General features: G+C 58.7%; 1 protein-coding gene across 8 annotated transcripts; it reads left to right on the forward strand.

Moving 5' to 3' along the window:
• Positions 1–723: 723 nt before the first annotated feature.
• Positions 724–10,381, forward strand: GBGT1 (globoside alpha-1,3-N-acetylgalactosaminyltransferase 1 (FORS blood group)). 8 transcript variants are annotated; one of them, XM_060013878.1, is made up of 8 exons: positions 724–1,110; positions 1,975–2,064; positions 2,454–2,601; positions 2,757–2,822; positions 6,911–6,961; positions 7,044–7,079; positions 7,804–7,938; positions 9,042–10,381. In XM_060013878.1, the coding sequence occupies exons 5-8, from the start codon at positions 6,915–6,917 to the stop codon at positions 9,724–9,726; spliced, it is 903 nt and encodes a 300-aa protein (XP_059869861.1). In that variant the 5' UTR covers positions 724–1,110; positions 1,975–2,064; positions 2,454–2,601; positions 2,757–2,822; positions 6,911–6,914; the 3' UTR covers positions 9,727–10,381. The 8 variants fall into 8 exon arrangements, with proteins under 8 accessions (XP_059869861.1, XP_059869859.1, XP_059869857.1 ...); XM_060013876.1 differs by lacking the exon at positions 2,454–2,601 and having other exon boundaries at positions 724–1,124; positions 1,975–2,166; XM_060013874.1 differs by lacking the exon at positions 2,454–2,601 and having other exon boundaries at positions 1,975–2,166.
• Positions 10,382–13,872: the final 3,491 nt, after the last annotated feature.

Here is a 13,872-nt window from a genome sequence, read left to right on the forward strand (position 1 = left end):
CCCCCTCCGTCGCCACGCCTCTACCACCACCCTCTGCGCTTGGCCTACACTTGGAGACATATAAGACGGTCCCCCTGGGGCTCCTGGAGTCCCTAGGATGAACCAGGGTCAATACAACTCGGACAGGCCTTGGTAAGAAAGTATGGCCAACTCCCTTCACAGAAGAGGAAAAACAGAGGCTCCGAGGGATTCCGGCAGCCGCTCACGGTCTCCAGGCCGGCGTGCCAGCCTCAGGGGCCCTGAGCAAAAGAGTGATGATCCTAACCCGGAAAGTAAGTACGACGTCCAGCTGGTTTCCCATCCGGTGATTGCTTCGAGGCTCTTCTAGAAACAATAAAGTTTTTCCCTCAAATCGTTTCCCTGATTTCTCAAGCCCGCACCCCAGCCCGGAGTTCCCTGACCCGCGCTCCTCGCCTGGAAGGTGGGTCGCCTGCGTCGGAGGCCACGGCCCAGGTAGCCAGCAGAGGTTAAAAGTCCTGGGACCCCGGTGCTCGTGGACCCCTGGGGACTGGGGGCGGCAGCTGGTGGGCGGGGCGGGGCGGGCGGGTGAGTAGGAGGAGCAGCGGTAGGTGGGCGGGGCACGCAGGGGGGTAGGTGGGGCTGAGGCCGGTGGGCGGGGCGCGCGGCTCCTTTCCCCTCCCCCGAACCCCGCCCGGCCCCGATCCCGGCGGGCCCTTAGTCAGGCCCCACCCAGCGCGCTACTAAAGGCACCCGGCAGGCCCCGGGTTTTGCCGGACTGCAGGCGAACGGAGACCCTGTTTTCAGGGCGGGGCTGCGCCCCTCCGTCTGTTCTAACGCTGGTCCGGCCGCAAGGGGCTGAGTCTGCAGTCCGCAGGGACAGTCACGCTCCCGCGCCGCTCCCTGTCCCCGCCCCGCGCCCGGCCGGAGGAGCAGCGCCGCGAGCCCGGAGCCTGCAGTGGCCGGCCGAAGTCGAGGTGCGCGTCTCAGACCCAAGCTCCTGGGTGCAGATCCCCGGCTGGGGCGGCCGAAGCTCGGGCCTGGTTCTGCGTCGGCGGAGCGGCCCCGGCGGCCCGGGCTCCACCGGAGGAAGAATCCAGCGGAGCCGACGGTCGACGCGGAGCTTTGGAGGACGCCGCGCCCCAAGCCCGGGTGGGGAAACGGAGGTCCGCAGAGGGAGGGAGAGGGAGAGGGAGCGGGCCTGCCAGAGGCCACCGGGTGAGCCGGGGCCAAAGCCCCAAAACTCCGGCCCGGGGATCTTTATCTGACCTCGGGCGGACCCCCGCAGAGCTGTCAGGCGTCCCGCGCTCTCTGTGACCCGGGCCGGACCCAGGGCTTTAGAGCCCTTCCCGCACATCAGGGGCGGTGCGGATTGCGTCTTGCCACCTCACCAAGCCCCCTATAGCTGAGGAGGACGCCGAGGCTGTGGTGGAGCGGGCAGGAGAGCGCCTTGCCCAGGTTTACCGCCGAGAGCGGGTGAGAGCTGAAGCGCGTTCCCGCGGTCCCGGGAGAGCCCAGGCCCCCTCTCCCGGAGGAATGCGCTGCTACCACTCCTGCCCCCACCCCCATCCCGGGGGATCTATGCCGCCCCTCCCAGCGCACCCCCCCCCCACCCCAGGCCGAGTGTGTCCCCGCGGTGCGGGCTCTGGGCTTGATTTCCGGCGTCCTCCCAGTTTCCCCAGGAATCCTTCTCCAAGCCCCGCCCCCCCCAAGCGCTGTTCCCCTAGTCCCTAGGATGGCCGCCCTTAGCTTAACACAGAAGGAGGTCAGTAGGGAGACCTGAGAGACAAGGCAAGGAGCCAGGCGCCTTTCCGGCCCAGGACCTTTTGCAAGGCACCGCAGCAGGCTTTGGCTGAGTCCTGAGCCTCTGTCCTTCAGAACTGCCAGACCTGGGCCTGGGCCCAGCAGGACGAGGAGACAGCTGGAATCCACATTCCCCGGGTGAGGCCGCCCAGGGGAGGGCAGGGCAGCAAAAATGGGGCCACTGTCCTGTGGATAAGGAGCATTCCTTTGCAGGTGTTCCCCGGACCCCGGAGACACAGGCTCCGAGCCCGACACCTCTGAGAGAGGTGGGCTGATTCACCAAGGCACACCCAGACTCTGCAGGTACCCAGGCTCAGATGCTGCCCACCCAGCGATGCACTGCCCCAGACTAGCCCTGGGCCTGGGGTTCTGCCTGCTGGTGGGCATGGCCCTCTGCTCTCTGTGGTGAGCATACCCCATGGAGCCCTCCCTCCCTACCCCAGACCCCTCCGTCTCTCAGCATCTCAACCCCCAAACCTTGACCCCTTCACAGGATTCCCAGGTCCCACCCCCTTCTCTCGGTGCACCTGTCCCTTCACCCCAGCCCCAGTAAGACTGAACTAGCCTGGCTTATGTATTTTGCTTTGCACTGGCCTGGCCTTCGCACTTGCTCTTTCCTCTGCCTGGACTGTTCTTCTAGCCATGTTAATGTTTATGCTCCAGAATTCACCCTATGTGTTCTTCCCACAAAGCTCTGGGGGCCGCCCCCAACCACCAGCCCCCTGTGTGCAGGGCCTGGCATCAAGAGCATTCCTGTCCCAGGAATGAACGGCTGCACGGCTCATGACTCATTGCGGCTAATGACTCATTGCAGAAGACCAGGAGGCTTTGTCCTCCGAGGTCAGCCAGACCCAAGGAATGATTGGGCGGGGGCGGGGGGAGGGGAGGTGTATCCCAGGTGCACCACGCGGGGCCTGCATTCCCACTGACATGCAGCAAAGTGAGTTTTCAGCCTCACGTGCAAAGTCAGGTCAACAGGTGTATTTCCTTCCCAGGGTGTATGTCGAGAACTGGCTGCCGGTCTCCTATGTCCCCTATTATCTCCCCTGCCCAGAGATCTTGTAAGTATGGGCCAGGGCGAATTGGGGGCCCCCGGAGTGGAGGGGGTTAGCGGGTTTTTAAGGTCACTTTGTAGGTTCTTAGGTCCTAAGCTCATGATTCTGAGCAGTGTGATGGGCTGCCACAGGTGTGGAGTGAAATTCCCCTGTTTCAGTCCTTGGGTGTCCTTGCAGTGCCCCCTCCACAGTTGTGACCTTGAGCATGTTGCATAGCTCTGAGCCTCACTTGCTGTATCTGTAAAATGGGATGATAGAGGTGCCCCTCCCGAGCCAGCCAGAGCATGGGGTACTGTAATGATGCCTGTAAATAGCCTGGTGTTGCACCTGGCACGTAGGAGGTGCTCAGGAAAGAGTGCTTTCAGGACTTGACTTCTTTTTCTTTTTTTAATACATTTATTTATTTTATTTTATTTTTTTTTTTTGGCTGCATTGGGTCTTCTTAGCTGCACGCGGGCTTTCTCTAGTTGTGGCGACTGGGGCCACTCTTCGTTGAGACGCGCGGGCTTCTCATTGCGGTGGCTTCTCTTGTTGCGGAGCATGGTCTCTAGGTACGCGGGCTTCAGTAGTTGTGGCATGTGGGCTCAGTAGTTGTGGCTCGCAGTCTTAGTTGCTCCGCGGCCTGTGGGATCTCCCTGGACCAGGGATCGAACCCTTGTCCCCTGCATTGGCAGGCGGATTCTTAACCACTGCGCCACCAGGGAAGTCCAGGACTTGACATTTTGCTCAATTTTGTGTTCTCTGTGGCTTCAAAGAAGAAATGGACACGTGACCAGTCTCCCCCACATAACAAATCTGACATTTTGTCAGTTAAGAGTGAAAAAGATTTGGTTATAGATGAACCTAGAACTTGAAATGATTCCTACTGATTGCGTCACTTTTTATATCCGATATCAAACGTATCTCAGACTCGCCAAGATGGGATGGAACAGTCTGCCGTTCAGATCGCCCCAGCGCTCTTGTCGTTCAGCTGTCCTTAGCGAATAATTCTCTGCCCTGGGCAGGTTGTTCTGTGACAGCGCCGGCCTGATTCCAGTGACGTCCTCTCACCGTGCTTTGTTTCATGCCCCAAATAAGTGCTGGTTTATAAGAACCAGTGTGTTTCCCAGCCAAGTCCTCTGTGTCATCAGACTAAAACTAATAACAATAATTTTCAAAGTCCAAAAAAAAAAGAGTGAAAAAGGTGATTTGGGACAGTCTCAAGGGGACATTTGGCCACCCAGCCTTGTTTTTCATGACAGCAAAAGGAAAGTTTAAAATCTGGATGATAGACTACTAACTAACAACAAAGTGTGTTTCACTATTATAAACATAGAATACAGTAAATTAGGAGGCTGGATAACAGAAAAGACAAAAGAAAATGAAATACCCTCTTGTGTTTTGCTGGTCCAAGTCACACTCTGACTCCAGAGTTCATTGTCAGCTCGTTGGTTGCTACGCTTTCTATCTGAACAGATTGTTCTAAAAAGCAGAAAGGCTGCTTGGTATTGAAAGGAGCTGTGACCACAGCGTTTTTGTGATTTTTATCCAGCTTCCCCAGAATTGGCTTGCTTTTTTGGCATCTGGTCACCATCATTTTATTCCACCCAGGGACTGGGCCCTAATTCTTGAATCCCTCTCCCTTTCCCACCAGCAAGTTTGCAGCATTTAGGTTGTTTCCAATTTCCCAGCGTTCTAAATCAGTTTGTAGTGAGCAGCTTTGGATAGGCCGCTTTTTCCACGCCTTCCCATTAACTGAATTTCCTCTTTGGCGACTCGCCTGCTCCAGCACCTTCTCTCCTTGGCCTGTCGGTGGGTCCTCTATCACCACCCTTGGCCGAAAGTACTTGCTACATTTTTTTTTCTTTGCAGTTGGTCTGCCTTTTGGTTCTACTGAGTTATTTTTTTTTAATCGATTAAAGTTGGAGAGTTTCGTTTGTTTGAAATGGTCACATCTTCCCCTCTGTTCACTTGGATCTCTTCTTTACTTTTAGTTTCATGACCTTCAGAGGTTTGGAAACGTGAAGTTCCTTTTTTTGGCACTGGCTCATCTGTGGCTTTGGAATTCTTCTGTCTAACCCGTGAAAGTGGCCAGAGCAGAGTTGGGTCCAGGCTGGTGGGGGAAAGGGAAATACCGATGGCCAGGGAAGTGTGGAACAAGGGCCCCTTTCCCCTTCTCACTTCTGACCACCTTCTCAGAGTCCCATCACTTTCTTTTCTTCTTTCTTTTTTTTTTTTTTCTTTTTGAAGATGTTGTCTTCTTTATTTATTTTTGGCTGTGCTGTGCAGCACGCAGAATCTTAGTTCCCTGACCAGGAATCAAACCCGCACCCCTTGCAGTGGAAGCATGGACGGCCAGGGAAGTCCCCCTATCCCTTTCTGAGCAGGGGCCTAACATGTGCTTGTCTGTGTGAATCTAGGGCAGGGGGCCAATTGGATGGATCAACTTTTTAAAATTGTTGCTTCCAGAGTATAGCCTGATCACAGAAGGACACATACAATAGGGTTTCACTTCTAAGAGGTCTCTGGAATAGTCATATTTATAGAGACAGAAGTAGGAACAATGTTACCAGGGGCTGGGAGAGGGAGTGGGGAGTTAGTGTTTCGGAGGAACAGGGTCTCAGTTTGGGAAATGAAAAAGTTCTGGACGTGGATGGGGGTGACGGTTGCCCGACAATGTGAACGTCCTTTAAGGCCCCTGAACTGTACACTTTCAAATGGTTAAAATGGGAAATCTTTGTTACGTATATCTTACCACACACACAAAGCATAGACTGAAAAAACTAGGAGAGCTCCAGGAGGCTTAAGCCATCCCATGGTAGGTGACGTACTGAAGAGACCCAAGTGGACGGCAGGCACCCACGTCCTCAGGTGGTCTGAGCCTTACAGGCGAGCTCAGGCCTCTGCTGGAACAGGTTCTGACCCGGTCCCTGGGTGGCCTTGAGCAAGCCTTCCCATCCCCCAGGCCTCGCTTCCACCCTGGGGAACGATATTATTGTCCCCATTTTAAGGGTGAGGGAACTAAACCCCGAGGAGTGAGATGTCCGGCCCCTGGTCTCTCCAGCCAGCTGGCGGCAGAGCCAGAGGCATGTCACTGGCAGCCTCCTGTGTCTGACCCTGTCGCCGGCCACCTCCTTCCTTAATCAGCCCTCCTTCCTAATCCCCCCAGGTTGGCCGCAGCTAGTGGGGGCCAGCCACACAGACAGCCTGCCAAGAAGGGGCCAGGGTGCTGCCCTTACCATTCGCTCCGTGCTGGGCACTGGCTGACAGGCCCCGACTTACATACCTCTCTTACCTCTCACGACAGCTCTGAGGGTTAAGGGTGCTGCCTCATTTTACAGATAAGGGAAAATGGGTGTATCAGTCAGCCTTCCACTAAAAAAACAGAACCTGGAAGAGGGAGGGAGACGACTGAATGACTGACTGACTGATTGATTGAAAGCAATCGGCTTACACGACTGTGGGGTGGCGAAGCCGGTCTGAAATCCACGGAGCGGGCCGTCGGGAAGGGTGAGCTGGAACTCTTCGGCAGGAGCTGACACTACTGTCCACCGGCAGAATTTCTTCTTCAGGGAAACCTCAGTTCTATGCTATAGCTTTTCAACTGCCCGTACCAGGCCTGCCAGACTATGGAGGATGGTGTAGATGTCACTGACATCTACAAAACCTGTACCTTCACAGCGACGCCTTGATTGGTGGTTGTGACACTGGCTTCTTCAGCTGACCGTCACCGTAGGTTCAGGTTAAGTAACTCGCCCACCCAGGCTAGAAGGTGGCAGAACTGGGCTCACCGGGCCTTTACAGCTCCACAGACCTTCTCCCCAGTGCCCAGGCTCTTCCAGAGCAATATGTTTGAAAGAGAGACAGAAAAAGACTTTGGAGACAGATGGTACCAGGCTGGAATCACTGCCCTGCCACACGGTGACCCTGGATAGACCGCCTCTATAGGAGTCCAGCCCCGACAGAGTGGACAGGGCAGTGGGGGTGGGTCAAGGGCGTCTGGGGGGTTGGGGGTGCCTGTCCCATGGGGGTGCTTCACCTTGACCTCATCCTTCCCTGCTGAGTGTTTCTGCCCCCCACCGGCACTAATGGCTCTGTCTCACCTCTCCCACCAGCAACATGAAGCTGCAGTACAAGGGGGAGAAGCCATTCCAGCCTGTGACACCGTAAGCAGACTGTCACTTCCCCCTTTGTGGCCCCGGGGTTGGGGGCTGCCTCCCCTTAACCACTCACCCTTCTTGATTACAGATCACAGTACCCTCAGCCCAAGCTGCTGGAGCAAAAGTAGGTGTTGATTAGGGCCTGGGCCCAGAATGGGGAGACCTGGGGTAGAGGCAGGGGCGCGGGCCTCTGATCTGGAAGTTGGGGTACTGGAGGTGTCCACTGGCCTCGGGGTCTGGGTCGTCTGGGACCTGGGCTCCGGTCCAGCTCTGTCACTAGCTATGTGACCTTGGACAGGTTAGCCAACCACTCTGCGATTTTTCTGCACAGGTGGATAATAATAATACCCACCTGATAGGCAGTTGGAGGACCGGATGAGACGGTGTTTGCAAAGTGCACAGCAGGGAATTCCCTGGCAGCCCAAGTGGTTAGGACTCCGAGCTGGCACTGCTGGAGGGCCTGGGTTCAATCCGTGGTCAGGGAGCTGAGATCTCTCAAGTTGCGTGGCGCGGCCAAAAGTAATAATAATAATAATAACGCAGAGCACTGTGCCTTCTGCGTGGCCGCGCTCGATCCGTCGTCGACGATGATGTTGATGACCCCCGTCTCCGAGGCACTTAGCGGGCACCGGAAATGCCAGGCTCCTCTAGACACTGGGCATGCGTTAACTCCTGGTCTTGACCACGCTGGGAAGTAGCTATGACTATCCCCACTTTCCACATGAGGATACTGGGGCCCAGAGACGGGGATAAAGCTGCCCAGGGTCACACAGCTTTGGCAGGGCCAAGATGAGAGGGAGGCTTTCCCAGGGGAGGGTCTCAGCCCCCACGGCCTCCTCTGCTGCCAGGCCCACAGAGTTCCTGACGCTCACACCCTGGCTAGCGCCCATCGTCTCCGAGGGAACCTTCGAGCCGGAACTTCTGCGTCATATCTACCAGCCGCTGAACCTGACCGTCGGGGTCACGGTGTTTGCCGTGGGGAAGTGAGTAGTGGGCTGGGCTGGGCTGGGGGAAGGGGGGTTATAAATTCTGAGCCCCAGGAATTTATAGTCTGGGGAGAGACAGGACCCCAACCCGGGCACCAGGGAGGCCCTGAACCAGGTGCTGTGCAGGTGGGAAGGTACAGAGTGGAGTATGCTGGTGGGAGGGGAGCTTCCTGGAGGAAGGGGGTCTGGCCCTGGCATGGAAGGGGGGAGGGGGAGGCAGCCCAGGTGAGGGGGCAGCAGGAGCCTTTGTCAGGAGACACCCTTGTCCCTTCACCCCTTCTGCTTCCCCTGAACCGTCCAGGCAGGTGTGAAGGAGTGGAAAGCCCCCCAGACCACCGCATAGAATTGGGGGTCCGTGATCAGGCCACAGGCAGGTCAAGAGACCCAGGCAGAGCCGGCCCATCCTTGGGGACCCTCTCTCCTCCAGCCTCTGGCCTGTGGGCTCTCTGGACACCTCCTGTTTTCCCCTCTCCTTCCTCACCCCGCCTGCCCTTTCCTTTAGGAGCCATCACCTGGCAGCTTCCCTCTGGGTCCCTTTCTGGGACTCCTGAGAGAGGGACCCTAATGGGTCCCCAGCAGCTAAGCACTGGCCAGATGATGGATGGCCCAGCGGGGATCAGGGGACCCCCCCCACCCCTGGCCCAATCGGCACCCCGCAGCCAGCACCACCCACCTTCCCTTGACTCGGCCACTTCCCCGTTTCTTGGCTCCTTTCCTCTCTCTGAGGCTCAGTGTCTGTGCCTAGGAGGTGGGGACTGTGGTCCCTGCCTTCTAGGGAGTTTATGAGGCTAGAAGAAGAGAAGAATCCCTTAGAACACTGCCTGGCACTTAGTAAGTGCTCAGTAAAACTTAGCTCAGTCTGTGAATATGAGTCATCAATCATCATTATTAGGACGGTCTTAAGAGGTTGGTACTAAGATGGTGGGAATTTGACAGACAAGGACCCCGAGGGGCGGACCTGAGTGCCTTCTTGAGATGGGAAGCTGGGAGGTGGACCCCAGCCCGGCCAGCCCCAGCCCTGTCCGTGTGGTGCTACCTAGTGGGGACCCAGGCAGTGGCCCCGCTGAGGCCACGGGGCGTGATGGGATTCTCTCCACCAGGTACACCCAGTTCGTCCAGCGCTTCCTGGAGTCAGCCGAGCAGTTCTTCATGCAGGGGTTCCGGGTGCACTACTATGTCTTCACTAACGACCCCACGGCCGTTCCTCGGGTCCGGCTGGGTTCCGGCCGCCTCGTCAGCATCATCCCCATCCTGAGGCACTCCCGCTGGGAGGAGATCTCCACACGCCGCATGCAGAGCATCAGCCAGCACATTGCCGAGAGGGCGCACCGGGAGGTCGACTACCTCTTCTGCCTCAATGTGGACATGGTGTTCCGGAACCCATGGGGCCCCGAGACCTTGGGGGACCTGGTCGCTGCCATTCACCCCGGCTACTTCGCTGTTCCCCGCCAGCAGTTCCCCTACGAGCGCCGGCCTCTTTCCACCGCCTTTGTGGCGGATGGCGAGGGGGATTTCTATTATGGCGGGGCGGTCTTTGGGGGGCGGGTGGCCGAGGTGTATGAGTTTACCAGAGGCTGTCACATGGGCATCCTGGCAGACAAGGCCAACGGCATCATGGCGGCCTGGCAGGAGGAGAGTCACCTGAACCGCCGCTTCATCTCACATAAGCCCTCCAAAGTGCTGTCCCCCGAGTACCTCTGGGATGACAGGAAGCCCCAGCCCCCCAGCCTGAAGCTGATCCGCTTTTCTACCCTCGACAAGGACACCGACTGGCTGAGAAGCTGATGGCTGAGCCGGGGCTGCCGTGGATGGGGGGACCCCAGTGAGCGCCCGGCTCACCGGAGCCTCCCTGCACCGGTGCCTCACTTCTCAAGCCTTAAGTGAGACCAGCCCTGTGCTGTCCACCTCTCAGTCTGCCAGCAGAATCCAATGGGAAAATGGGCCTGTGAAGACCTTTGTAAACTGTGAAGGGTGGTGCGCATATGAGGAGAACGCCAAGATCATGTAGCCTGTGTCCCAAGAACAGCAGGACAGGAGGCGGGGAGACCAGAGGTAGAAAAAGACAGGGCCCGGCAGGCCTCACCCAGCACACGTGCCTTGGGGCAGGCTCTGGAGTCTCAGCCCCGCCCAGTACCTCAAATTCCCCCTCTGCCCCCCTTCTGTTGCCTGTTGCCCTTAAAGTTGCACTTCTAACACTGTGTGAAAGGCATCCCGGACCCCTTTTCTCTGGCTGCGGGGGTCCTGGATACTGTGATGTCCCCCAGCCACACAGAGCCAGTTCCTCGCTCAGGTCCCTGAGGGAGCCTTTGACATCGCCCAGGTCTAGGCTCGCTCTGGTTTCATGTCCCACCTCCCTTGAGGTGCACCACACTCCCTGGCACCAGCCGCCTCCTTTGTAAGAGGGTTTGGGCAGTTTTTAATAAAGGTGGCGTGTGCTTGGCCCTAACCGGGTTTCTTCACCTGCACATCCGGGTATCTTGGCCACCAGCCCGCAGGGATGCAGACAGCCTGGGTTGCAAATACACTCAGCTCGGGTGGGTGTGGTCAGGGTATAGTTTTCCAGAAACCTGGGCTGATGCCGCTGCAACAGACAGGATTTCACCCTGCTTCTCCTGGGAGATGGGTGAAGTGGAAGTGTCGCCAGATATGCTCTCCTGCGTTGGGGGACGCAGAGCCCACCAGCTGGATACCCTGTGGGGTCTTGGTCCCTGAGCACGTAGCAAATATGTCTGCCGGGGTTCCTGCATCCGCGGTCAGTCTTAGCCCTGGGATGCCCCTGGCAGGCCTGGGGCCCCAAGGCCATGGTGCAGGCCCAGGATTAGAGGGTCTTCAGAGTCCTGCGGTGGTTCCCTCTGCCTGGTGGGACAGAGATGCAGTGGGGGGTGGCCCAGTGTCCACTGCCCTGGGGGCAGCAGCATCTTTGCCACGTAAGGCAGGGGCGGAGGGCGGGGGGCGATGTGGTCTGTGACCACGTCGGGAGGAGGAGGAACCCACCCACCTGACCACCCCTGGCAAAACGGGGGCCAGCCCCAAGTCCACTCTTCCTGCAGCCTGTGTTTTGGGCGGCAAGCAAGGACAGACTGCAAGAGTGTGGACAGACTGAGTGATCGCTGTGAGGAGACAGCCTGCACTGGAGAGGACGGTCAGGGAGAGGCCCCGAGGGGCTCCCTGGGCAGAGGGACAAGGGTGGACCCATGGCCCATGTGTCGCTAGTGGGGAGCACCTTAACCATGGTGCCCGGACCTGCCCCAGGGTGTGTGTGAGGCCAGCAGTGTTGAATGGGCAGGCCCTGCCTTCAAGGAGCTTCCATGTTGGAGCATGGAGAGGGCCCTTAATGTGGAGACCAGAGAAGCCCTCAGGAGCAGGTGGCCCTGAGGCCCGGGCAGCACCATCCTTGCTGCGGGGAAGTGAGCCCCTTCTCACACCCAGCCCAGCTGATGGGCCCTTCTCAGCCGTGGCTCAAACCCCAGGCACTATGGCTACCCTGGTCTCCATCCCAGGGCGCAGGCCTCAGACACAGTGGAGTGAGTTATAGTGCCCAACTCCTGGACCCAAACCGGGGTCCAGGCTACTTTCCAAAAAGGAGCTGAGGGCTTGGGGCCAGAGCTGCTCCGTGGGTGTGAAGAAGGGGACTGGTAAGAGTGGGAGGGGTGGCAGGAGACAGGCCCGACCCAGCAGAGGGAGGGGGAGTGCCGGAAATAGAAATAGACAAAATTACAGATGCAAAATGTCTGCAGTGCCCCCTGCCAGCGAGGCCCCTGAAACTTAAACTTGCTGTCCCCTCATGGCCACCTACCACCTCCCCGCTCCCTACAGTCCAGCATCCCTGCTCTGCCACAGGGCCTGGCCCTGCACACCTCCACTCACACGGCCTGCCGGTCAGGCCTCCCTGTCCAATTACCTGGCCAATTCCTGGGGACAGACTCCTGACATCTCCAGGAAGCCTGCCTTGACTTATTCCCCCTCCAGGGTGGGTGCCTTTCAGTGTTCCCATAAATCCTCATCCCTATGTCATCATTGACAGTGTTCTGCCCATCTCCACCCCTTTCCCCAGTTGGTAAACCCCAAGAGGGTACAGATGGCGGTCAGCCAGGTTTACCCTGGTACCCGAAACCCAGGAGGCATTCCATGAATGTTTGTTGAATGACTGCATGAATGTGAGGCAGCTGAGAGAACACGGGTTTGAGTCTGTCCTAGCACACGAGGGATGCTGGGCAGGTTACTCTATCTCTCTGAGGCCCTGGGGTGACGATCAAATGGGATTATGGCTGGGAGACCTCTGCGCACTGACTTCTGGGCACGTACTTGGAGAAGTAGATAGGTCTGGGACCTAGCTAGGCAACATGCCCAACCCTGGGAGAGGGCAGATGACCATCATAGCCCCCACTGTGCAAAGGAGGAAACTGAGGCAGACCCCATCCCTGGCTGCATCTCAGGGATGCATGCTTGGGTGGGGTGAATAACGCACCCACTAAGCTCCTTCCAGTTGAGATGCTGTGGCTCTGATAAAGCCACATGGATCGTGTCCCCTGCGGCCCCCAACCTGCAGTGATCCCCAACTCCTTGCCCCACACTCAGACCCCTGTGTGGTCTGGTCCAGACACCCTCCCCAGTGTGTGCACCCCTCACTCCTACCCCAGCCTCCCTACAGCCTTCCTCCCCCAGGGACCCCACCAAGCCCTCCCCCCCACAGAGCCCCTGCCTGCAGCGCCCCTCCCTGAAGCCCCCCATCCAAGAGGGACTCACCTCCAAGGCTGGGCTCAGAGGCCACAACCTTGGGCTCCTGTGCAACCATAGCCTTTGAGGTCAGAATGATCTGGGTTGAAACCCACAGCGGGGCCACGTCACAGCCCTGTGACAGGCAATCTCGTGTGGTGACTCTCAGAGCCTCAGTTTCCTCCACTGAAGATAAGGTCAGTCCCTCTGACCTTGGGAGGGAGTGTTGGGGATTAAAGCAGGGGGAAGGTGCCCAAAGTGCTTGGACTCAGGAGGTCATCTGGCTGAGGGCGCCCAACACAGGACGAGGCCTCTGATGGTCAGCGCAGGCTCAGTGAAGGTAAAGAGCAATGATTCCGAGTCCCCCGTTCACTTAGAGCTGAGTGACCTTGAGAGCTGAGGCCACTGTTCACAAATAAAAAGTCAAAATCACTGAGCACCCAGGGGGTGTTCTTACTAACACTAACTACCGCCGACAGTCATTCAGCCAGTGGTGGGCCCCTCCTCCCTGGGCTCCTCCAGCCCCCTTTCACCAGCCAGGGCTGCAGCTGGCGACAGGCTGGACCTCGTGTCCGGAAGTCCTGCCAGGAAAACAAGGAAGGGAGTGTGTGGGGGGGGGTGGTGGTAGGGGCGGCTTGACCTTCTTTTCTGTACCCCGTGTCCACTGCCGCCTCCAGGACTGCCTGTCCCAGCCATGCGCTCATGCGCTGAGCTGGCCCCAGCAGGTGGCATACGGGGTAGGACGGAAGGATGGGGGTGTACAATCTCACATCTCCAGGTCTACACTACCACCCGGCCCAGCCCCCGCCCGGTTGCGTTTGGGGCGGCTGGAGGTCCTAGGGGGCACAGGAGGAACAGAGCAGGTGGCGGAGGTGGGAGACGCGCTGTGACTCTCCGGTGCGCTGCGCGCGAGCGCGCGGCAAGGCGGGGCTCACGTGCACGCGACGTCCACGGGCCCGCGCAGGCCCCGTGTGCGCTCCCGGCCGTAGACTCTAGGCCCTGCTGCCCCGGCGGGGTCCACCCGCGTCACCCGGCGAGAGGGAGACCGCTGCGCGTCCCCGAGCTCGCTCGGCGGGGTCCGCCCCTCACACCTGCGGTAGGCAGGGCAGGGGCGGGGCGGGGCGGGGCGGGGCCGCGGCGGTCCCCGCCCACCCGGCCGGAGCCCGGGAGCCCGGGCGGAACCCAGCAGCGGGGCCCGAGCGGCCGGCGGCGCGG

This window comes from Delphinus delphis, chromosome 6 (assembly GCF_949987515.2).
Source record: "Delphinus delphis chromosome 6, mDelDel1.2, whole genome shotgun sequence".
NCBI lineage: Eukaryota > Metazoa > Chordata > Mammalia > Artiodactyla > Delphinidae > Delphinus > Delphinus delphis.

Bases quoted from the DNA above. Each gene is read 5' to 3' on its own strand.
- GBGT1 (XM_060013876.1), top strand. From the start codon at position 2,096: ATGCACTGCCCCAGACTAGCCCTGGGCCTGGGGTTCTGCCTGCTGGTG. The intron at 2,167-2,756 runs GTGAGCATACCC...TTTCCTTCCCAG, and splicing joins ATGGCCCTCTGCTCTCTGTG to GGTGTATGTCGAGAACTGGC. The intron at 7,080-7,803 runs GTAGGTGTTGAT...CTCTGCTGCCAG, and splicing joins CCCAAGCTGCTGGAGCAAAA to GCCCACAGAGTTCCTGACGC.